The 24,842-nt window shown below is 39.6% G+C and overlaps 1 protein-coding gene across 1 annotated transcript; it reads right to left on the reverse strand.

Annotated features, from left to right (window-relative positions):
• Positions 1-2,201: 2,201 nt before the first annotated feature.
• lypla2 (lysophospholipase 2) lies at positions 2,202-24,423 on the reverse strand. Its single transcript, XM_074612705.1, has 10 exons — positions 24,353-24,423; positions 15,148-15,240; positions 10,756-10,787; positions 8,382-8,447; positions 8,016-8,063; positions 7,794-7,864; positions 6,974-7,047; positions 6,761-6,862; positions 6,424-6,594; positions 2,202-4,659 (listed from the first exon to the last, which is right to left on the reverse strand). The coding sequence occupies exons 2-10, from the start codon at positions 15,223-15,225 to the stop codon at positions 4,609-4,611; spliced, it is 693 nt and encodes a 230-aa protein (XP_074468806.1). The 5' UTR covers positions 15,226-15,240; positions 24,353-24,423; the 3' UTR covers positions 2,202-4,608.
• Positions 24,424-24,842: the final 419 nt, after the last annotated feature.

The raw sequence follows: 24,842 nt of genomic DNA on the forward strand, positions 1-24,842 counted from the left end.
TTTAAAAATGATTAAATCACAATCCTATGAATTGTCACCTTTCTAAAAGCTCTGTGGAAGTTTTTATTATTATTATTATTTATTCGTCTATGTAAAAATGTTATCAATATGACGTTTAACAGAAAATAATAAACAGCAATGATTTTATAATTTTACATATCTTTATTCTTGCTTTTGTGAAAACTGAAAAACTTTCAATTTTGCACAGTAAATCTAAGGACAGTGCTCACGCTACCCGTTCAATCACGTACCCTAAATTAAAAATGACAAACTGGACCAATCACTGAGAGAAATAATAAGAGGGAGGTCTTGAGAAAGCATAAATATAAGATTAAAGATTTAAAAAATGAGACCTTTAAAAGTGGTGTTATTCAATTGGCGTTATATTAGATTTTATTTGAATACAAATGAATTGTCTGCATCATACTTGGTCTAAGGTATAAAGACAACCCACTGAATCTATTGAGCTTGGCTTTGTCCACATTTCATTTTGATGAGATGCAAAATATACAATGCTAATATTTTTTCCCCTTGCCAAAAAGAACCGTTCAAAAAGAGCTATGTTGACCCACCACTTCCCCCAAACACTAAACCTGACCACTAATCTGTTTTCATACTTAGAGCTGGCACTATTGTTGGTTAAACCCGTAATCCAAAGTGGACCAATTGCCTCACATTAATCATCGTCCATCATCACAACATGCTAAAATCAACTCATCATCAACTGGACTTCACTAATTGAGTTAACAGAGTTTCAATAGTTTACCCATTTAAAGTCATTCATTTTTGCCAACCTTTTGTATACAGTTTGATTGTTGTAGTTCCTGAAATATGCAAAGTGAATGCGGAGCAGTAGGTCTATACTTAGCAATCTGCAGAGGTAAGAGTACATGATAGGGTAAAAGGTAGGGAACCTTTGACCTCCTGTTGAAGGACATTATAGGGCAGGGCTTTGGCCTCAAGTCAAAAATGTGAGGACTTTAGACTTGACTTAATAAAATATGTCTTGTGATCACTTGGACTTCATGAGCCAGACAAGGAATACATTAGATTAGAACTTAACACATTTATTTGTATTTTCCTGGTTCGCTGCATTTCTTCACTATTAGTCTTTTGGTGTTAACATGTTGAAGTGGCACTAAAGAACAGATAATGACTTGTTTTGGATGCAAAACTAAAATTTTAGGACTTGATGGCAGGATTTGAAACTTTTTTTGTGATTTCTAAAACAATGACTTGTTCCTACCTTTGTCGACAACATAAATGAAAGCATTGATTACGCGTTTCTCGATGAGGACACACTTGTGCTGTTGGCTAAATGATAGATTTTGTTTGAATTTTTATATTCCTCATACCTATCTTTTACTAAGTTAATCCATCTTCTGATATATATCCAGCTATGGAAAGTAAAAAGACTAGGGCTGTACCGAATACCATTTTTTGGGCTTCGAAGATTCGGGGAGAAATTTGCGAAGGTATTAGAAGCGTCAGGACGGCGCCGCTGCCGCACTACTGTACTCATACACACCTCTACAAATACCAACAACACTTATATCTGTCTGAGAATAACTAATAATAATTCATGTTGAATATGAATAATGTTGCGGGATTATTCCTTATTTCATGGGCTATTTAGGGATTTATACATTATTATTACATACCTACATATATACACAGCTCTGGAAAAAATTAAGAGACCACTTCAAAATTAACAGTTTCTCTGGTTTTACTATTTATTGGTATGTGTTTGATTAAAATGAATCAAGGTTATTCCACCAAATATTGATTTCTGAACTCTTCCTAAGTTAAAACATTAGTATTGTGTTGTTTAAAAATTAATATGAACTTGTTTTCTTTGCATTATTCCAGATCTGAAAACACTGCATCTTTTTTGTTATTTTGACCAGTTGTCATTTTCTGCAAATAAATGCTCTAAATGACAATATTTGTATTTGAAATTTGGGAGAAATGTTTTCAGTAGTTTATAGAATATAACAAAAAAATTCATTTTACTCAAACACATACCAATAAATCTTAATTTTTTCCAGAGCTGTATATATACATATATATATCTTGACTCGATATATATATATATATATATATATATATAAAAAGCATTTAATACTGATTTGAAGGTTGGTTACTATGGCAACGGTTGAAGCACTTGGGTCAGCCCTAAAATAAGACACTCAACTCAGATGGACTTTTTTTGGGTCATTTATTCCGCATACAGGTGTTTTGGAAACAAAAAAAAGTGGAGACCACCAAGTCTCTCCTAAACATGTCGTCTTAATGCTAATCATTATAAACACAAAAAAAGGATGAGATGACAACAGTGACAAAACACAACGAAACAGAAGTAAATAAACAAAATACACATATGTAAAAAGCTGAACTAATGACAACATACAACCCAGGAGAAAACACACAAGACGGTGCGACGTCGTCACACGGAGGGGGATGTTGGAATAATAAAAAAATAGTGAAGGTATCAAAGAGGAGAAAACAAACTAAATAAAGAGAAGCGAAGAGAACGCAGGGCTGCGTCAGAGATTCAGAGTGACGGGAAACAGAAAAGGACTCGAGGAGGTCAGAGAGACATTAATCGATTCGTCAACAACAATCAGAACACATGTCTTTCCTCCTTTTTGTGTTTTCAAATCAGGATTGAGAACAGCAATATAGAACAAGTAATCATGAGGAGAGCAAAATGAACATTCACAAAGGAAAATGCAGAACACCTGATATATATATTGTTAAGCACACACGACTCCTCAGAGTTACACTCCCTATATTCAAGGATCACACGTTGTTCAAGATTAACTTGTTTTTAATTTGTAAAATCACCCTTCAGCTATGTTGGAACAGCTTCTTGCCAAAGCTCTCCCAGTGTATAGCCATTTGATTTTAAAGAAGTGAACTATAATAGCATTACCTTTAAATCTGACCTTTTATGTTCTATTAGTGGGTTACAGTAAGTTGCCAAAGGAGGGAGTGGGGAAGGGAATATTTTCGTACATTTTCTTGGGAATAAATGGTCTGAAGTTGAACTGCTCTGGTGTCGTGGAAGAAGATATTGAGAAAGCAGATTTTCCCAGAGTTTAAAACAAACAAACCCATTGAAAATCACCTGGGACTAATGGAGAGGTGGGTGTTCATGGGGTGGTGGATGCACAAACAGGAGCACTTGAATGGGGAAAATGTTTAAAGAGGAAAAGTCGGTGGGAGGAACAGTGAAACGACTCATGGTGTGCAGTCTGTGCAGGCCTGCAACCATCTAGTTTTATTTCATGCAACTCATACCTGGCAGTCATTCACCTTTAAGCCTACAATCATATTAAAAAAAAAAAAAAAAAAAGGAATTCAAATGAGGTAAATTTCCGTAAAGAATCACATAAAGCAGGAAGACGTTACTACCATGCAGGTGTGGAAGCTTTGAAATAAACAGCACAGGGTGGCAAAAGCATCGATTGATTAGTTTTCTTTTATTTCAATTGGATTTTCTTCATGTATTTCAAGATATTTTATCACACTCATTTAAAAAAGAAGAAAATGTGACGACCTCATGGATGTTGGTACTTTAATAAAAAGGGTTTCCATAGATTACCCGGACAGGCTGCAGTGTACAAGTCATGGGGGGGATGGGATGGATGGGTTGGTAGGAAACCAGCTGCTCCAGCTCTAAAACCAGCACTCACTGCACCTGAGTCGGACTCTGTGGGACTCCAGAACTGGAGCGAAGCCGCAGTCAGACTGGATTTCACTTAGCTTGGGGCAGTGTTTTATCAAACATTTTAAACTTTGTCACTGCTCCTTACACTCACCGCAGCATCCCTTCTTCTCGCCGCAATATTTCCTGAATGAGAAGCCAATCCCACCTTTTTCTATCTAAACTGGCTGGACATTAATATTTTGCATGCCAATCCGACTGAACCAAAGGACGAAGGTCAATTCGCGACAAGTAGCCAATGTGTCTCGTCCCGTTCTACACAGAAATGATAAAGAAGTGAAATCCGGTCTGACTGAGCCTTAGTGTGGTCACTGACAGTATCAGGTAGGTGTTAACATGCTTATCCGACTCAATCTTATTGTTGGTTTTTCACTAAATGTCTCACAAAGTGACGCGGCGATGAAAGAGGGGAAAGGCGTGGCAGCGGAAGCATTAGAGGATGTGACAGCTGGGGGTTAAGATGAAGCAAACGGAGGTAAAAGTGGAGAAAAACCGAGGTCGGGTGGAGTCGACAGACAGAGGTTGTTTAAATAAAACCAAAGGGAATGTAATGTGTGAGTCAGTGTTTCTCCCTCCGAAAGGCTAAGACTTGTGAGTGCGAGCACTTAATCATGTTAGAATCAAATCAGTGTGTTTGACGAATCGGTTTGCAGTATGAGTGTTGTCGGGAAGGACTGCATGGAGAAGCATGTGTTTTGTTTAGCAGAGTGGATCGAATCGTTATGGTTATTAAATGTGCGTGTTTTCATGCGCGTGTTGGTTATCTTGCCGATGTGTGTGGAAGAGGGGGGTGCACATGGCTGTTTCCTGTGGGAGAATGGCAGATCAGGGGTGAGAGGTCAGTGTCTCAGGGGGGTCACAGTAGGGATGAGGTGAGGTCAGATTTGGGGCAAATACTTCTCGATAAATTCCTTTACAGTCGCCATCTCCTGCAAGAGAGCAAAGGAGATGTTGGTACACGGGACAAATCAAACACATGACACTGTTTTCTCATTCTTCATGGAAAGCATCGGAGCCTAAATTAAACAGAAATAAAAACATTTTGTCTACAAAAGTATGAGGAAAAGGTTTGTTTTGAAGACAGACTTGAGTAAGATAAGCCTTGGAAATATAGAGATGCTAACTGGGAGGGAATATTTTGTTTGTCCAGGTTTCTGGAAATGAATGTCCACTTTATTTTCTGTATAAACTAGAATTACCGCCTTAATCTAGATGCAGTTTACATCCACGTGTGTCCAAAATGTCATCATGTCGTCATTTTATCCTATTATACATTTGTGTGAAATTGTCATAATTAGCATATGAATTCTTGAGTTACGGCCAAAAACGCGTTTTGTGAGGCCACAAAAGATGTTTCAGGTCATCCTTGCATCCAGGTGGACGTTTGTGCCAAATTTGAAGAAATTCTCTCCAGGCGTTCCTGAGATATCGCGTCCACGAGAACGGAGCGGCCGGACGTACATACAGACGGACGGCAGGGCTGGGACGATACACCAATCTCCCGATTCGATACCATCACGATACTTTGTTGCCGATTTGATATATATTTCAATTTTTAAGTATTGTGATTTGATATTATGATTTATTGCAATTTTTGTTAACTTTTTTAACACTAGACCATGGGAAAAAATTGAATCATACACTTCTAGGGACTTTTACTTTGGAAAATCTCTAAATTAATCCAGTAAAAATGTTTGATTTTGGGCATGTATGTAGTCAGAGATGTCCTGAAGTCAAATATATCAGTCATTGTCAGGAATTATTTATTAAATTTTTTCCAGCAACCCAAAAATCAAAGAATAAAGACATTTCATTCACAAATTAGGGACATGTAATGTTTTATACTTCTAGTGAATATAATCCAATCAGTCTTATTTCCATATATGTATTTTGTATGTACAGTTCCCTTTGTTAACACCTTATTTTAAAAACCGGACATAGTCACACGTGTATATTTCCGCACAAAATGTTTCCATACTTTACTGGATGTGTAGCGTTTACCACTTTGGATTTAACATGTGAGGGTTCAGGTCGTATCCACGGCGTTTTCTACTTTCTTGTTTCGGCTCGCTGCGGTTTGTTTTGGTTTTTGCTAGATGCGGAACGGATTATATGACATCACGTTACTCAGATTACAGCAATAAAAGCGGTAGCTACCTTCTACCTCCGTATAGACTCAAATGAAGCAAAGATATAGATTCTGGCATTAAAAAAGACCTATTTCAAAATTGTAAAAAAAAACAAAAAAACAATTGCGATACAGAGGTGAATACATTTTTTCCCCACTCCTAACAGACGGACGGACAACTTGAAAACATAATGTCTCCGGCCACAGCTGTCGCCGGCGCAGAGGCATAACAACGTTAGGTGATCGGCAGGTGGAGCAAAGAGTCGAGGCCTGTGAAGGCAACAAGACACTCCTGGTTGAATAATCAGAAACTGGGTTTTAGAAAACATCTATTGGCTCTGGCTCTGGTTAGGAGTGTTATAATGGTATTGGCGATAACCATGATATTTAAAAATGAAATATTGATATCATGTTAATAATACACATGATAACATTGTTTAAATAATCCAGCGCCTCTTAGACATAAAGACAAACCCTTAAACGTCAAAATGAAAACTATTTTTACGAACTGATTTAGCCTCACACAACAGGATAAATCCACAAACAACCCACGGTGGTACGGTACCTGAGCAGAGGAGCTGTGAGAGAGCCCTGGGTAGGTTTTGAAGGTGATCATCTGAGGGTTGACTATGAATTTGAGTTTCTCTGCCGTCATGGCACCAAACTGCATTGGGATCATGCCGTCCATCTCGCCGTGGCACTGCAGGATCGGGATGTTCTTGTGGCCACTTGATGCCTGCAGGACAGACACAACACAGACTCAAACAATGTTCACATTGAGTCCTGTAAATCTGGAGCAAGTTTAATGGAACTACTTTAATATGAAAAGTAAAGCAGCTCATTTAACATTTGAACAAGTTGGAATTGAGGAGGCAGAAGAGCTGGTAAAACTGTGGCTGTACCGATGGGAAACTCCTGTGAAGTGGTAGCCAGCAACTGAGGGCCACGACGCCAGCCAACTGATGTGGGCAGGTCAAGGCGGTATACAAGGACAAGGCCCCGCCCTGAGGAGGAATGCAGGAAGTTTAATACATGCATTCAGTCACATTTCTTCAATTGTGTTATAAATATTACTCTTGTGGAATATAACGCAACGCTAGGATGTGAAGACCAACCTGAGAGAAGCCACCGAGCATTATACGGTGTGGGGGGATGCCATTTTTGACCTCATGTTCGATTATGGCCTTGACTAGAGGACAGCAAGAAGAAGTATGTGTTATTCAACATATCAAAGAGACAACATATAATTCAGAAAAACCCTTCCCTGTCACTTTTAGGATCGGTTTCATTTTTTGGGCTGGACCACAGAGGGTCTGTCACTGAGGGAGAGACTGAGGGATGAAGTTACACGATTGGTTGGCCGAGTGTTGGAGTTTCCTCATTGGCCGTTTCTCTTTGGAAAAAGAAAAGTCTGGACCAATCCTTTGTTTCCGTTTTCAGGGGGGCGTTCCTGTCGAGCTTGACAGGAACGCCCACGTAGATCATTGATTTACGTAGAACAGGAACACCCACATAGCTACTGATTTTTGCCCAGTAACACATGTACCTCTGGATTTAACATTATAGACATGAACACTGACTATTTGTGTAACAATTTAGCCACAAATTCACAGACTGACCGAACACAGTCCAGACATATACTCGGTTTGGACCCAGTCTAGTTTCCTCTGTCCTTAAAGGAGTTGTTGTGCTCTCTGACCACCAGGAGGAGTATCAGATCTTCAACACATGTCTGGCTGTTAGGAGGTTAAGGTTGAAAACTAAAGGGCTGCCTGGGTGCCTGAAATGAATTTGTTCGTACAAAGGTGTCAACTGTCAGAAGGTGAAAGTATTTATAGGTGTTCTGAAAGGCAATACTCAAAGATGGGTTGAAGAGCAGTCCATCATAGAGAATCATGTAAATATGAATGTAAGGATGCAAACACATAAACTCACTGCTGTCTGCTGCCTTCTTGATTCCAGCTTCGTCCTCCTGGGAGTCGGGGCTGAGCCCCATGAGGTCAAACCTGCACACATGAAGAGGCGAGCGTTTAAGGGAATCAATAGATACAATCGCAGTATTGTCAATGCCAGTTTGGGAGCCTATTGTGGTTTCCAGGGTAACAATAGCATCCAGTGTTGAGCTAAAAGGCTGTCTGTTTCATCACGCCAACTCACCATGCGGGCATCATCGACCTCATGTTGAGAGTGACGGGGATCTGAGGCCTGCGGGGGGGAAAAAGGGGATGGAGAGAAATGAAAACATGACAGCCAGCGTAGGAGATCAGCACCAGCAGCTGAATGTTGGTGTATTGATTTATACACTCAACAAAAGATTATAGATAAATTATGGGTTTGAAGCTGATGTGCAAAAAAAAGAAAAAAAGAGCGAGCGAGCTAGAAACTGTATATCTGTTCTCATGTTACTTTGCTCCACATAACCACACACCAAGAAAAAGATGTTAGTTTTCCTCCCTGATGACAAGTGACAGTCTTGTAGGAATAAAACATGACAGAAGGAATTTAAAAAAAAAAAAAACTTACGCGTGGGGGCAGATGAACTTGACGTGAGGCAGCCGGATCCCCGTCAAAGTGTCTGCCCACCCATGCCTGACAGAAAACACAGAGAAAGAAACTCTTTGTTTCTCACTCAGCTTCGGCAAAATGACAAATGTGCAGTATATCAAAACCCAAATGTATTACAACTTAGTACAATGTACAATACAGAGTGTAGCACCATATGTGGCCTATAAATAAAAAACACTTAATTTGCACTTGAGGTACAATTAGGTACTCAGGAGAAAAACAGCCACCAAAGGGGATATTTAGGATCTCAACTGACACGATTTAACATCTGATTAAGTGAATCACCCGACGCCAAGTGCTGGTTCGAGAGCTTTTGAAATGAGTCATTCGCGATGTTGTCAGTGGTGTATTGAAATTAAACAGCATGAAAGAGGGCATCAATTAACCGCATTTACACTCCGCGCCACTTCATGTATCCCGGGCGGTTCAAATAGCTATCTTATATTTGAAAAATAAAGCCAAAGGTCAATTTAACAGGGCTGTAGCCAGGATTTCAGAAATACTGAGGTCACGAGTCCCAATACACAAACATCTAAAAAACAGTTTTACCAGACACAAAAAACAAAACGGTGTTAAAATGTATTAATGTATTCAAAAATAACAAAATGACACGTTTTATTTGTTAATTTTTATGTTTAAAGTCCCCTTCCACTGTTTAGCTTATTGTTACTTCACTGTGATGTTTGAGCTTCACTGTGCAGGATGATTTCATGTGCTGAGTTCGGCGGGAGAGAATCGATACAGCATACACGGATGTGAAGTATCGATCTCTTATGATATAAACTATTAACCTCTAAACAATCCGACAGCCCTCATTCTGTCTTTCAGAGGTTGTAGCGGGCTCAGTTCACAGCTAGAGTGAAGATACTGGTATCGTATGAAACTAGAAAACCTAGGGAATGTCATGTTACGCAAAATTTTGGCGAGGAAAAATCGGCATGGACATTTTTAAAAGGGGTCCCTTGACCTCTGACCTCAAGATATGTGAATGAAAACTCTGAGATGAACTCTTTCTGTCTTATTAGATAAAACAGACGTTGACGAAGTGCATCATTTTCAGGTGAAAAAAGGTAATAAATCGCAATATAGCGCAAATAGGGCTGTCAATCGATTAAAATATTTTATCGCAATCAATCGCATGATTGTCCATAGTTGATCATGATTAATCACACATTTAAAGGGAGATTTGTCAGGTATTTAATCCTCTTATCAACATGGGAGTGGACAAATATGCTGCTTTATAAAAATGTATGTATATTTTTATTATTGGAAATCAATTAACAATACAACACAATGACAAATATTGTACAGAAACCCTCACAGGTCATTTAGCATTTAGCATAAAACATATGCTCTAATCATAACATGGTAAACTGCAGCCCAACAGGCAACAACAGCTGTCAGTGTGTCAGTGTGCTGACTTGACTATGACTTGCCCCAAACTGCATGTGATTATCATAAAGTGGGCAAGTCTGTAAAGGGGAGACTCGTGGGTACCCATAGAACCCATTTACATTCACATATCTGGAGGTCAGAGGTCAAGGACCCCTTTGAAAATGTCCATGCCAGTTTTTTGCCAAAATTTAGCATAAGTTTGTAGCGTTATTTAGCCTCCTTCTCAACAAGCTAGTATGACATGGTTGGTACCGATGGACTCCTTAGTTTCTCTTCTAGTTTCATATAATGCCAATATCTTGTCTCTAAAATCTATAAAATGAATGCGTTAAAGATATTAGTGGCGTTAAAACACATTTGTGTTAACACGTTATTATCACTTTAACTTTGACGGCCCTAATTGCAATATATCTTATCGCAATACTCAGCATATCGCAAAATGTTTAAAATCGCAATAAGATTGTATCGTGACTTAAGTATCGTGATAATATCGTATGGTGGGACCTCTGGTGATTCCCACCCCTACTGGAATCCTGTTTTCACATTGATCTGCTGAAGGAGGAAAGTTTCAACCAACTTCACTACCAAAATGTCTTTTTTCCAGTACCTTACTTTGACATATACAAACATTTATTTTCCACCAAAATCAGGAACACATTTCAGCAAAAAGGTATTGAGGTTCGAAGCCCAGCCGACGCCATGAAAAGTATTTGTTGTAATATCTGAAGCAGGAAGTTAATTTAACTATGAATGATGCGTATGACGACGCCCAAATTGTGTATAAAGTGCAGGTGCACTTGATATTGCTCAAATAGGCGTTAAAATAATGACAAATTAATAATATAGAAAACAGATAAACAGGATTGTTAAATCTTTCACTGAGGGTTGCATGAACAGACAAGTTCACAACATGAATTAAGAATAAAACATCACTCACCCTGTATCTCCTAATCCATGAAGGAAGATCACCTGCAGCACAGATTAAAAAAAAAGCAGGTTAGAATTTTCCACCCAAAGAAACTGGGAACATTTCTTAAAGGTCCCGTATTGTAAAAAGTGAGATTTTCATGTTTTTTTGTATTATAAAGCAGGTTTAAGTGATATATAAATACTGTTAAACTATCAAAATGCTCAATATACGGAGAAATACACACAGCCCATATTCAGAAATTGTGCGTTTGAAACAAGCCGTTAGGATCTCTGTCCATTTGTGATGTCACAAATATACAATATATAGATCATCAAACGGTTTTAAACGTAAGCATTCTAAATGTGTCCCAGTTTATTTCCTGTTGCAGTGTATGTAAATAACATCAGCTGACAGGAAGTAAACAAGGACACACACCATTGCCTAGCAACGCAATTCCATTGCAATGCACTAAAACGGAGTGTTTCAGACAGAGGGTAAATATTACAGGCCTATTCAGGCCAACAGTATGAGGAAAATAATGTGTTTTTGGAACATTAAAGCATGTAAACATGTTCTAGTAGTTGTTCAAGTATGAACCTGAAAATGAGCATGATATGGGACCTTTTAAAGTTAGATACAAAGATATTTAGAATTTTCTGATAGCGATTGATCACATTGGACACATTAATTGCTGGAAAAACCCACGATAAACCCTCTTTGAACTTGGAGACAATGTATCACATTGCGTCTGTCTTGTAGTACACAAAGTACTACTGATAAGTGCGCATACTTGTTCCAAAACAGGGAAAAACAGGTGCCAAGATAAGCTCTCACTGCCAGTTTCCACACACGCTACTCCCCGCAGAGATACCATGAAAGGGAATAACAACAATTTAAAAAGCTGGCATTTCATTGCCTGTTGGCTGGAAATCAGAGACTCTGCTGTCTTTGCAGAGATCAAAACACTTCTCTTCCATGTAGGGTTTGCTGGGAGCTGGGGCCAGTGACAGTCAGCTTTGATCCTGGTGTTTAACAAATCGCTGCGCTGTACCTGACAACAGCACGTTTCATTTTTACACTCAGATCCAGCGGAGCATCTACACAATGTGTGTGCTTACTGTACTGTACTTATTACACCTCCTGCTACAGGTACAGCTACAGGTGTGGCTTCTCATCGCAAAGGAATGCTGTTTATTAGGATTTTGTCTGTACTGAACAAGACGGAATATTTCTACATCCTTTTTAAAGCAGCAGCAGCCAGAATATTTTTGGCATCATTGGGAAAAAATTCCATAATAACCTTTCAGCATATTGTAATTCAAGTGTTCTGAGAGAAAACCAGACTTCTGCTCCTCCTCATGGCTCTGACAGCTGCCTCGGTTGAATGAACAGCCAATAGGAACGCCCTCTTTCGCCCTCTAGTTTTTTAAAGGCTGAAAACAGAGCCTTGGGAAGGTGCAGAAATTTTCTCTCCAGACAATCCATGAAGTCCAGATTGATTAACCGATGCCGAAACACTGCACAGCGGTTTATAATACTATGAGATAGGATTTTTATAACTATGGAAAGTTCTCACGGCTTTAGTCTGTGCATTAAAACCCCATCAATCAATGTGGGTGATGCTTTAGCAGGTTTCAATTTCATGTTTTAGATTTTTGTGTCTGGGTGACACTTCAAATCATGGATTGTGTCTTTACGTGTATGGTGATGGTTAGGGCTCGGTATCTTTTGACATTTTAAAATATTTCCCACAAAATATTTTCTACAAATTTTTTACATTTAACAAAAGATGTTAAATGTTGACAGAACAAAAGCAGCTGAAGAACTCTGCCTGAGTGAAATAGTCTGAAACTGAGAGAATCTTTACTTAAATTAGGAACGATCTGATAAAAGAATAAGTAAAGAAGATAATGAATCTGAGCAGACCTTTTGTTGCCAGCTGTCAATATTCAAGATTTATTAAAACTCTGAAATATGCACACATTCTGAGAAGAGTTTAATGCATACAATCCATCACAAGGACATCAAAATCTCTGTATAAAGAAATACTTTAAAGGTCACATATTATACTCCATTTAAACTAGTTATTATAGGTCTCAGACACCTCCAAACCATGTCTCTGAAGTTTTTTTTTCAAAAAAACAATCAGATCATGCATTCCAGCATGTCTCTATAACCTCTGTTTCAGCCCATTTCCAAAAGTGCTGATTTCTGTGTCTGTAGCCTCTGTCTCCTCCCACTCTGCTCTGATTGGTCAGCGTTTTCTGTCAATCAAACGTCCTCAACAACAGCGTCACCCTCCCCCCGGAGAAGCTCTCTCTCTCTCTCTCTCTCTCTCTCTCTCTCTCTCTCTCTCTCTCTCTCTCTCTCGAGCGAGAGAGAGAGAGAGAGAGAGAGAGAGAGAGAGAGAGAGAGAGAGAGAGAGAGAGAGAGACGAGTGGAGAGATAGCAGCTAGAATAAAGTTTATAAACCACTTTAAAGTTTTACGTCTGTCTTTACAGATCCATCTGTGAGAAATGACGACAGAATCATCCCAGAGGAGAGCAGACAGCTGTGGGCAGATGGCTCTGTTTACATGGAGATACAAAGCTAACCCGGTAGCATGTAGCTAACCCGTTAGCATGTAGCTACATGCTAACGGGTTAGCTACATGCTACCGCTATGACACGGTGTGTAAACACAGCGACCATCAGGGTGGAAAATAGAAGATGTGAAACAGTAGTCAGTTCATTATTTCTGCTAAAAGATAAATGTATGGAAGATCAGAGTAATGGTATATTATTTACAGTAGTAGCTGTCTCTGTGTTACCATGACTACAGACCACCGGAGCTTAGCTTACCATAGTTTACCAGAGCTGAAGACTTTCTCCTGTACCATGTCACATAACTAACTAACAGGTGAGATGATTACAAATGCTGTGAATAATTAATATTGTCATCTGTCTACTCAAATAAAGTTTGACTGTGAAACAGAAATGTGTTGTGTTGCTTACAAGTCACTATTTACTACCTGTAATCTGCTACATGCATGACATCAAATATATATAATATATAAATATCATCTGTTTAAACAGTGTAATTACATAAAGCATAAAAAATAAAGTCCATCCACTGGGTCTTCAGAGGATCCGAAGTGGGTACATGGTGCAAGCTTTTGTGTGGAGTATTGCAGCCAACAACAGAACAAGCGGGTTTTCCTTTCAGCATGTTTACTAGTAAACAGTCGAAATAACAATGGCGGACGCAGCTTGCTGAGCCGGCTACTCCGTGGGCGGGGTTACCAAGCCGGGGTATGGGGTGAGGGGGGTGCTGTTCTGTTTCACTGGAAACAGGAAAGCCATATATGGCTTGCATTTCTGCCTAATGACGTCAGAAGACTAGGAAAAAAGCGAATTTTTATTTCTGCACCCATTTCCGGACAAACGGAGGAGGAGAAAAAGAGAGAGGATGGTCTTTTATGATACTATGGTGGCCTGTAGACACACTGGGGACAGATATTGATGTTTAAAAGACATGGAAAAGTGCATTTTGCATAATATGTGACCTTTAAGAGATTTTAACGTTTTGTTCTACGACATAAAATACGTCAGTAAATTTTGAAGCTTTTATATGTCTTAAAAAAGGAGGTTGCTAACAAGTGGCTAAAGGAGACTACTGAACGTCATCACGCTGACTCGTCCTCCTTTACAGCCTCATTGTGTATACTCGCGCTCATGTGACAGTGGTGTAGTTTGTTTATAGCCTAACGTTAGCTGTTTACTTCTGGCGATTGCATTCACACTTCAAAAATCATAAAGTGGTGTTCATTTGTGGAGATAATCTTGCTGAACAAAACGTGTAAGTATCATTAACGTGTGTTTGCCACAGAGCTGATTTTCTGCAATAATCCAAAACCTAATGGAACAATCCCATTGGCTTTGTGTCGAGGGAACCAGGGCGATGCTAACTTCCTGGTTGGTCTTCAAAAATACGTCATCCCTGCACCACTCTATTGCCTCTGTGCCACTATATAATTCCACTTAAATGAGTCCATCAATAAAATGATGCTGAAAGGCAAATAAAGTGATATTACGTTATTAAGTAAAACACACTCTGAAATTCTCTATCTGGAGAATCGGTGGCCAAAAGTAAAGAGCCAGTGGTTGGGAAGGTATTTCAGTGTTAATCTCCCTTTACTATCATGTTCGACAGAGCAGTGACTATCTGATCCAGTTTTTAATGGAACAAGACTGGTATTGGAGAGGAAGTCAAAGTTCCTCCACAAAACATCAGCATCTTCAAGGCCACAAAAAACCTTCTGTCATGAAAGTGTCCTTGAGTTAGACGTTGACACCCCTTCCCCACCCGTCCTCAACTGCTCATTGACTGTAAGACGTTCTGAATACAAGAACACGTTAGATTTGGTCGTTTCCACTCACCGCCGCGGTCTCCTTCTCCACTCCAGACACCGTCACAGCCTCGGCGAGCAGCGGCACAGACATGTTGTTGCCACACATACACTGTAAGAGGTGCTGAAGTCAGAAGAGAGGACAGACAAAAGGTCAGCTGAGTGCAGATCGCAGTGTGGAAATACATAAAATATGCTGTCATGTGCGTTGGGACAGAACAAAGAGCTTTATTTAACTAATACATTTCAGACAATTTGAGCAATTTGCAAAATTTCCACATGATTTCGAGAGTTTCCAGAGCCTTCATCCTAACCATGAGACTGTTCACATGACGGATAACAAATATTTAAAAATCTACTCAAAGTTCAACCATCTTTTATTCCTGTGGTTGTAGAGCGATTAGTCAAGACCCTAATCTTCTAGGGGATTTTCTGCATGATAATGTTTTTTACTAACACAAACAGATGTCAGTTTACTCAAATAATCCACCGGTCCACTTTGCATCTAATAAATCAGCCCTGGGCTCTGGAGTCATTTGATTTCATCATATTAACTTGGTTTCTCTGGTTTCTTGATCTACATGATAAGTGAACTGTGCAAGCTCAATAAAGCAGATAAGGACATAATTTCCTCTTTTTAAAATAATATTTTTCTCTTATTACCTCCGCCAAGGCCGAAGGCCTAGGAAGGAGGTTATGATTTCACTGGCGTTGGTTTGTTGGTTTGTTTGTTTGTTTGTTTGTCCGTTAGCAGATTTACTCCAAAAGTCCGTGATGGATTTGAATTAAATTTTTTGGAGGGGTGGGGTGTGGCACAATGAACAATCCCTTACATTTTCGTGGCGATCCGGATCATGATCCGGATTCAGGAATATTTTTAAGGATTCCGATCAGCCTGAGCATTAAGACCACGGGGTATAACATGCGCAGTGTAGCTGATGACGCGTTGATGACGCGTTTGTCACACGTGACCCCGCCTCCTTCTGAGAGCAGAGAGATACGTGTGGGGATGTGTGTGCGGGAGCTGCTGGCTGTCCGCGGTGAGAAAGAACAAAGCTGTAGCTGACAGGATGAGAGACAACGTAGTGTAACGTTATACAGACATAACAAGGCTGCTGAATGAGAGAGGCATCCGCCGATACGTTACTTGGAAACACACCGGGTTAATAATAAGCCGACCACCTCACGGTACCGCAAGCTGGGAGCTGGGATCTGTTTTTAAAGTCACACGTTGGCGGAGGTCTGCGCTCTCCGAGTGCAATTCTAGTTTTTACACTTTTGGTTTGATTTATTCAATAAATCTTTGTAAAAAAAAAAAAAGCCCTCTAACTGCAAAAATCCAGATGAGAAAAGAGAAGAATTTCTAACAATGTTCAATATTCACAGCCTTCAATTATCACTCGGAGCAATAAACTTTAGGAGCAGCAGTGCTGAAGGCTTTATGGAATGAATGTGATTTTAAGTAGGGTTAGTGAATTAATAATACAGCTATTTGGATAGACTTGAATTGTTTTTGTTAGAATACCATAAGAGCTGCAATTAACAATTAATTTTATTATCGAATAATCTTTCAGTCTGTAAAATGTTAAAATATATTGAAACTGTACAATTTACAATTTCTCCAAGTCAAATATCTTGGTCAGAACATTTTTTTATCTGAGTGATCCGTATCAAGATTACTGATTCAATTATGTGTTAATGTTAAAAAAGTACTTTTTTTAAAAAAAATTACAAAATTCCCAAATATCTACAGCACATTAGTACTGGCCTCAAAAATCATTTTCTGTTGTATGACCAATCAATTAATCACAAATCATCACTGCTCCAAATATCTGTATAATGAAAGCACGATAACCAATTTGATCATAATTAGGGATGCACCGATCCAACTTTTTCAGTCCCGATACCGATAGCGATACCTGGGCTTTGGGTATCGGCCGATACGGAGTACCGATCTGATACCAGTGTTTAATTAATGAGCTGTATGCCTCACTGTGTGGAAGTGACTGGGATCATTCTTTTATTTGTAAGGAAACATCAGGCTTGACTTAAACATTGCTTTCTTAATTTTGTAAAACAAAATGTAACAAATAAATACATAGATATATTTGAATGAATTGTTATTTATTCTTAAAATAATAAATCATACTCCAGCAACTTGGTAAAAAATCTTCAAAATTTACAGGAATTATAATTCAAGTATAGTGCAGAAACAAATTAGTCAGAACTTAAACAGGAATTTAAAATTCCAGTCTATAATGTATATATTATATACACATAGAACTGAATAGAATAGATCGGCCCCATCGTCACCGATACCCGCTATTTGAGTCAGTATCGGCTCGATATCCGATCCGGTATCGGTTTATCCCTAATCATAATACATTATTTGCTAGAAAGATAGAAATGTATATTAATGCAGGAAATATCAGGGTTCCCTTAAGCACAATAACTGAAATGTGCTAAATTCTCTTTTGTTTAGGTATGAAAATGTTCTATTACAATTCTCTTCCTCCAAACCTGTTCACCAAAGTAAAAACAAATAATAATATTCAAATCACCATGTATTCAAACTCTGAAACAAGTGAAGCTTATTCAAAATAGGTTGCCTGCAGACACAAGTAATGGGCAGTGTCGTGTACAGTGGTATCTGTCATGTAGTTTTGGAGGACTAAATGGGTTTTTTAACATCAGCAATAACAATGAACAGCCTACTCTACCAGTTAGACCTCCGGCTGGTTATCAGCACACCCATTCAGTCAGCAGACAGGAAACACAAAGCTGAACATATACGCACACACGCATAATGAAGCTGCTGCTGCTGAACCTAAAACAGCAGTCATGAGGTATGTGTGTTTGTGTGTGTGTGTGTGTGTGTGTGTCAAGGGACGAGACTCATTAACTAAATGAAACGCACTCCCGCCCCTCTACTGTACTCTGCTGATCGGCTGCAGACGTCCACCCCTCTGCACAGTGAGTCAGCCATCGATAACAATCATGAGATCAGGTGGTTCCTTTACAGTAAAGTCGAGCAGTAAAAACCTTAATGCCCTTTATCTCTCTGATGTTGTGGGAAAGAATGAGGCAAGGCGGGACAGGCGGGTCAGACGACGTGCTGCCTGATTGGTAAATAAGCGATGAGGAGATGGACGGGGAAATGTCTGAAACACAAAGGTTAATGTGTAAACCTCGAGCGGGATTGTACTCTCTGGGTGTTCAAATTCCTCCGCCGTTACGGCCGAGCAGCCGTATGCAGCATGCTGCTCAGTTCTGCCTGTGCGCTGTGTGTTTGCTCTTTTGGCAGGTGACAAATTATCCCCCGAAGGTCATATTCACAGCTAAAATACGTGGAAGTGGAAGCTAAATGTTTGATTTAAGCATCCAAAATGTGGACAAAAGAAGGTTGTTTTTGCCCTGCATTCTGACCCTTGATAAATGAGTAATAATTCAATAATAACTGGACAGGGTTAAGCACCAGGAAATAGTCTGATGAATAGTTCTGCTGTGAATTTTTAAGCATCAGGAAGGACATTTTCCACATGTATACGGTAACATTTACTCCAATAAGGTATTTTACTTGAGTATTTACATTTTTTGTTACTTTATGCTTCACCACATTTCAGAGGGAAATATTAAACATTTTACTGCACTACATTTATCTAACAGCTATAGTTATTATCTACTTTTCAGATCCAGATTTCACATTTGAAAAAAAATGAGCCCTCTGATAAGCTTGTAAAATACAATGTATTGTTAAAGATTAAACCAACTGTTGTGTCTAGGTTTGTCACGATACTAGAAATTTGGTTGATACCAATACCAGTAAAATTTCACGATTCTCATTACAATTCGAAAAAGTAAAACAACAAATCTCATGTACTTCATCATCCATCCATCATTACCATTTGCATGCTAGTTTTTGTTAGGAAGTTAAACAGGTCATAATTCCCTCTCTATTATCTATTTTATATTGCTGGAAAAACATCTCCCTCAAATAAGTGGATTTATTCAAGTTACACACCAAAAACTATATTTTACAAGATTACATTTGAACGCATCATGATTACATAATTTACCTTCCCCCAATACTCATTTTTACTGTATGAACGCATCATAATGTAAATTAATAGCGCCAAGCCGATGGTCAGTTTGGGGCCATCGTGAGCATCTTTTTTTTTTTTTGTGGTCTGTCTCGCACCGTCGGCTCTAGTCTGCCCTTGTCGGAGTTTTTTCCGGCCGATTCAGCGTGTTGAATCGGCGACGGAGCCCGTCGGTGAGAGAAATCACTCTGATTTGCCGTTCAGCTTAAACAAATCAGTGCACGAGAAGAGAAACGGAAGTGGGGAAAGCAAGCCAATGATTTAAGTCAAAAGGACACACACACAGAAAGCCCTTCTCATGTTCATCTTCATCTCATCATTTCAACAAACGGATATTTTCCCAGCGACATGGCCATCTGGAATGAAGCTAAGTGGTGAGTGAGAGTGGTGTGAAAATGGTCGGCAGACGCCGCTTTATTTCATGTACGTATCATAACAACGGCTTGTATATCCGCCGTCCCCGGTCTTCCAGTTGCCCTTTTTGGATGAGGAATACAGACTACCACTACCTGCTGGTAGGGAGAGTTATTTCCTCTCACGCAGGTGCAGAACGTACGTGCTAACTGGCCGTCGAATGTAGTCTTGCGGTGTGGTCGACAAGACAAAGGCGGCGTGAGGCGACTCAACAGTCGGCCTTCGTCGCCACTAGTTCTTTGATGTTGGGTTGGTGTGTCTGGGCCTTTAATGTTAGCTGTTAGCTCCGTGCAGAACTGCGCTGCTTACCGGCTGCTAACAGCTAACGTTAACTAGCTCTCGCCCCGCCGTTTTCAACACAGATTTGTTGTTCACAATGTAGCATTATCAGGGAAAAATAGGTTGTGTCCCCTGGACGCGTCGATAGAGAGTTTACTGCATCTCAAACACACTTTCCATCGTCCCCTGGATGACAGAATGCCATTAGTCTCAAGCCCTGATGGTAGAACCTTTTTTTCTTTCCTCTCCCATTAATCATCTCACAACCCCTCCCATTTATCTTATGACCCGTTGGAGGGGCCTGAGCCCCGGGTTGGGCATCGCTGCACTAGACGCAACTGTATAAAGTAGTTCAAACTAGCTCCACCTCGAGCAGCTGCCACACAAAAATGCTGCTTGAACATTGATGCATCAGGATTAACAATCTAATAATGTCAGATATAATAATATATCAGTAACAAGGGGCATTTTTCTGAAAAAACAATATTTTTACTTTTGATGCTAGTACATTTTGCTGACAATGCTTCTGTATTTTTACTTAAGTAGGATTTTAAATGCAAGACTTTTATTTGTAATGGAGTATTTTGAAATGGTGGTATTGGTACTTTAACTAACTCAAAGATGTGAGTACTACCACTGAATACTTTTGACATCTTGCGATGCGATTAAAAAGTTCATCACAAGATGTGCATTCATTTTCACCAAATACTAATTCAGTGTTCAAACCCATTTTTAAACAAATTTAGCTGCACTCTGGCCCTGAGTGGGAACAGACCGAGCCAAATAGATAACAGGACTAAAAGCAGACCTCGCAAGGAGAGGAGTGAAAGAAACAAAGAGATGATAAAAAAAAAAGATGGAGAGGAGGAGGAGTGAGAGATGGAGGAGTGCAGGAACACTGGACAATCTGTTCGAACAAGCTCTCTAAACATGGTAGCATATGCAAATCACGTTTATACCCTTTTTTCCCCTCCACCTGTTCTTGTTCAGCAGATTCACAATGACCCGTAACCCAGAGTACCAGCATAAAACAACCATGTGGGTTTTCAATGCTCTAAGAAACAATGGCTCACTCTTTATGCTTCTGGAGGAGGCCGGTGGTTAAAAATAGTGTGTACAAGCATCTTGTCCAATTTCAGGTTGAGGCTAAAAAAAAACAACTGAGAACAGGACTTGTTCCACAAATTCAATTTAATCTAAGACTTGGAGTTTCTAACAGACTGTGCACTCCTTAAACAGCTGGATGGAGGCAGCAGCAAACAGATTATTAATGTTTCCTTTATTTTCCACGGCCTTTGCCAGTAATGATTAATATTTAAACCATGGATGGAAATGCACCAACTATATGTTTACCGCCAGAGAAGCCTTCAAAACGTATCGGTACATACATGGCTAATATTGCTGATTGCTGGATTTCCTGTTGTCAATGGCTGTGATTAGAGCTGTAACTGTGACAATTATTTCAATTATCTGTCAATTATGTTTGCAGTTAATCGATTGGTCTATAAAATGTGAAACGTGAAAAACTGCATTCACAAGTTCTCAGAGCCCGTGGTAAGATCTAAAAAATGCTTATTTTTGACTGATAATCAGTCTAACGTTCACAAATACTCAATTCAAAATTAAAGTGGCAGTAGGCAGTAGATTTTTGGCATCATTGGGCAAAAATTCCATAAGAACCTTTCAGCATATTGTAATTCAAGTGTTCTGAGAGAGAACTAAACTTCTGCTCCTCATCATGGCTCTGTTTTCAGGCTTTAGAAAATCCAGTCATGTGACCAGAACTGGGCGTTCCTTCACCAGATTTCGGCGTCACAAACTTTCTAATTTTACAGCTAAACCGTGCACTACAAGATGATTCTGAAAACATTTGAGGAGAGAAATAGGCATTAACGTAACATAATATTGGTTCATATTTGATCAGCGCTGCCTAGTTTGACCGTTTGGTCGGCGTTCGCGAGTGATTGACAGTCGGCTCTCATAGACGGCAGATGGACAGCAGACCTCAGATCAGCTCTTACTGCTTGTTTTCCTCCGGTATGTGAAATCTTGCAGATGCTGTTAGGAACACCAGAGGACACTGGAGGAACATGATTTTTGTCAGGTTACCTGTTTTATGTAATACTGTCACGATGTAGCGACCGTTTTATAAAAATAAAAAATTTTTAAATCATATTTGCTCCAATCTCGCCTACTTCAGCTTCAATATATAAAAGAGGAAAGCCTCACACAAGCTAAACCGGAAGCAGAGTATCACATTTTTGCTTGAGAAATTGAAATTGATAAACAAAATCGTTTGCCGATTAATTCTCTGTTGGTCGACTAATCATTTCAACTCTAAATTGTTTATTCATTTAAGTCATTTATCAACCAAAAATGTCAAACATTTGCTGGTTATTGCTGCTAAAATGTGAGGATTCGCTGCTTTTTCTGTTTTATATCAATGTCAATTATATCATTTTTAGTTTTGAAATGATGGTCGGACAAAATTGGCAATTTTAAGATGTCGCCTTTAGCTCTGGGAATGTTTTATTTTCTTTACACTTACTATATAAAATGATCAAGCAATGAATGAAAACAATCATGTTTTGAGTACCATCTGTATTTTACAAAAGTTAAAAGTTGTAGCTCCAAGTTTGTCGCTGGTTCTTCCAGCCATGGAACCTTTGTTGCACGTCACCCCCCTCTCTCTACCCCCTCATTCCCTGTCATCTTTTGATTGTCGACTGTCTACCATAAGGCATAAAATGCCCCAAAATACTTTCAAAACTGCTACAGATTGATTTAGAATAGAGATGTTCCAAAACCTTTTTCCTTCCTGATACCGATTCCGACACCTGAACTTGCGATATCAGCCAATACCGAGTACCGATTCGATACCAGCTTGATAAAAATATACATAATTATTATTATTATTTAACAGTTGTTTACTACGGATGATGTATGGATAGTGGACAGTAGTTGCCAGTGGCTGCAATGATACATCCAGGGCGACAGCACAGTGAAGGCTACTGTTTTGGAGCGGTGAAGAAGAATGGATTTCCGGTTAAACATGTACATTTTTTCTGGAATAATAAATTATGATATCGGATCGGTGCATACTCTGGCGTACTCTCGGATATCCGATCCCGAATTTTGAGCAGTATCGGATGCATTTCAGAACAACTCTAATTGAGAAGATATAGCTGATTGAAATAAAAATGGTTGCTGTCAAACGATAGTGGATATCATCTTTCATTTTGGTCATCATATCTTGATTTAGAGTAAATGTTTTCCTGATGTGTTGCAGTTGAGCCATACTTATTTTATTGTGACAGAGCACTCAGATGATTGAGTAAAAACGGAAGTCAATATAGCAACTGCTTGGTGTCACTTTTAGGTGACACAAACCAGGAAAGAAAAGAAAGACGCCGCCTGTGTTGCAGTCAACTTAAAGCACATCACGAGTCTCCATCCTGCATGACTCCAATTACATTTAAGTCAAGCGTAAAAAAAAAAAGAGTCGTGCTGCAGTCTGTGTCTGTGTGTGTGTGTGTGTGTGTGTGTGTGTGTGTGTGTGTGTGTGTGTGTGTGGACGTCAAACGGATAAACACACACACACCAGGCTGCTGCATTCAGACAGCTCTTTGCTCAATGGCTACGGATGGCTGGCAAACAACAGGATAATATGCGGCACTGAGTGACAGGCAGGCATCCCCCCCCCCTCTCCTCCTCCTCCTCCCATACTCTCACACACACACACACACACACACCCACACACACACCCAGCAGCAGCAGCAGCTAACCCTGCTCTGAGCTCTCCGCCTGTTGCAGATGGAGGTTAATAACTCGGCTACTAGCTAGCATCTGTAGAAACACACCGCAGTCCAGAGAGCAACATGAACACAACAGAGGTTAAAGCGGTTATCTAAACATAAAGAGATGAAGTGTGGGTGGTGGAAGCAGAGGAAGAAGAGGGTGGTGGGTTGTGGAAGAGGAAGGAGACAATGAATGGTTGAAGCTTATAGCTATGGTTGTTATCGAGCCATCCTCCTCAGTAGTGATGGCATCCAGCAGAGCAAAGCCTTCAATGCCCCACAAAACACACACTAGTACTCCCAACCCGTGCGCTCGGATTTAATCTCGGTTTAGTTGACCACACACACACAGACAGACGCGCACAGCTAGACAATGAGCAGTGCTAGTTGTAGTCCAGCCGCTAGCTAACGTCGCACACACACACACACACACACACACATTGATTGCATTGTCTTCTACCGGTGTCTCTCTGTTTCTACCTCAGGCTAATGTTGTGATCCATATTCGGACCTCAAACACGGGCCGTCTATTAGAAGACACCTTTAGCAACAAAAGACTACAACAAGAGTCCGTTTGGACCGGGATAAAGGTGTTTAAATGTCCCCCGCCGCGGCCCGCTAGCTAACACAGATGCATCACACTCACCGCTTGCTGTCCCCCTTCGCGACGGAACGGAACTTCCGGTACTGGCCGCACACCAGCAGGGGGCGGGGCCAGAGCGTGGTGACGTCATCGCATAGCAACGCCCTGCCGCAGATTCTTCTCTTATCACGATGATCTTCCCTCATAAAATACACATATAATCAATACATCTCGATATATGATCAATATACAGTGGTTAAAGGAGCTTAAGTAAAGTATATTTACTAATTTACTGTACTATATTACTTGATACTACTAATTTATACTTCAACTCAAGGTTACTTTTCAGATTAAGATTTTACATTCAAAACACATAATGCATAGCCTATATAAAACATGATACAATGTTATTGATAACACTACAACATTTTGCTAAATACAACCAATGCATAATCAACTGCAACGTATTTAATATAATATAAGCACAATATGTAGAGGCAACAAAGCATTTCACTTCACAATGTAGTAATATGTTGAACTTGAAACAATAATA

Source organism: Sebastes fasciatus, chromosome 17 (assembly GCF_043250625.1).
Source record: "Sebastes fasciatus isolate fSebFas1 chromosome 17, fSebFas1.pri, whole genome shotgun sequence".
NCBI lineage: Eukaryota > Metazoa > Chordata > Actinopteri > Perciformes > Sebastidae > Sebastes > Sebastes fasciatus.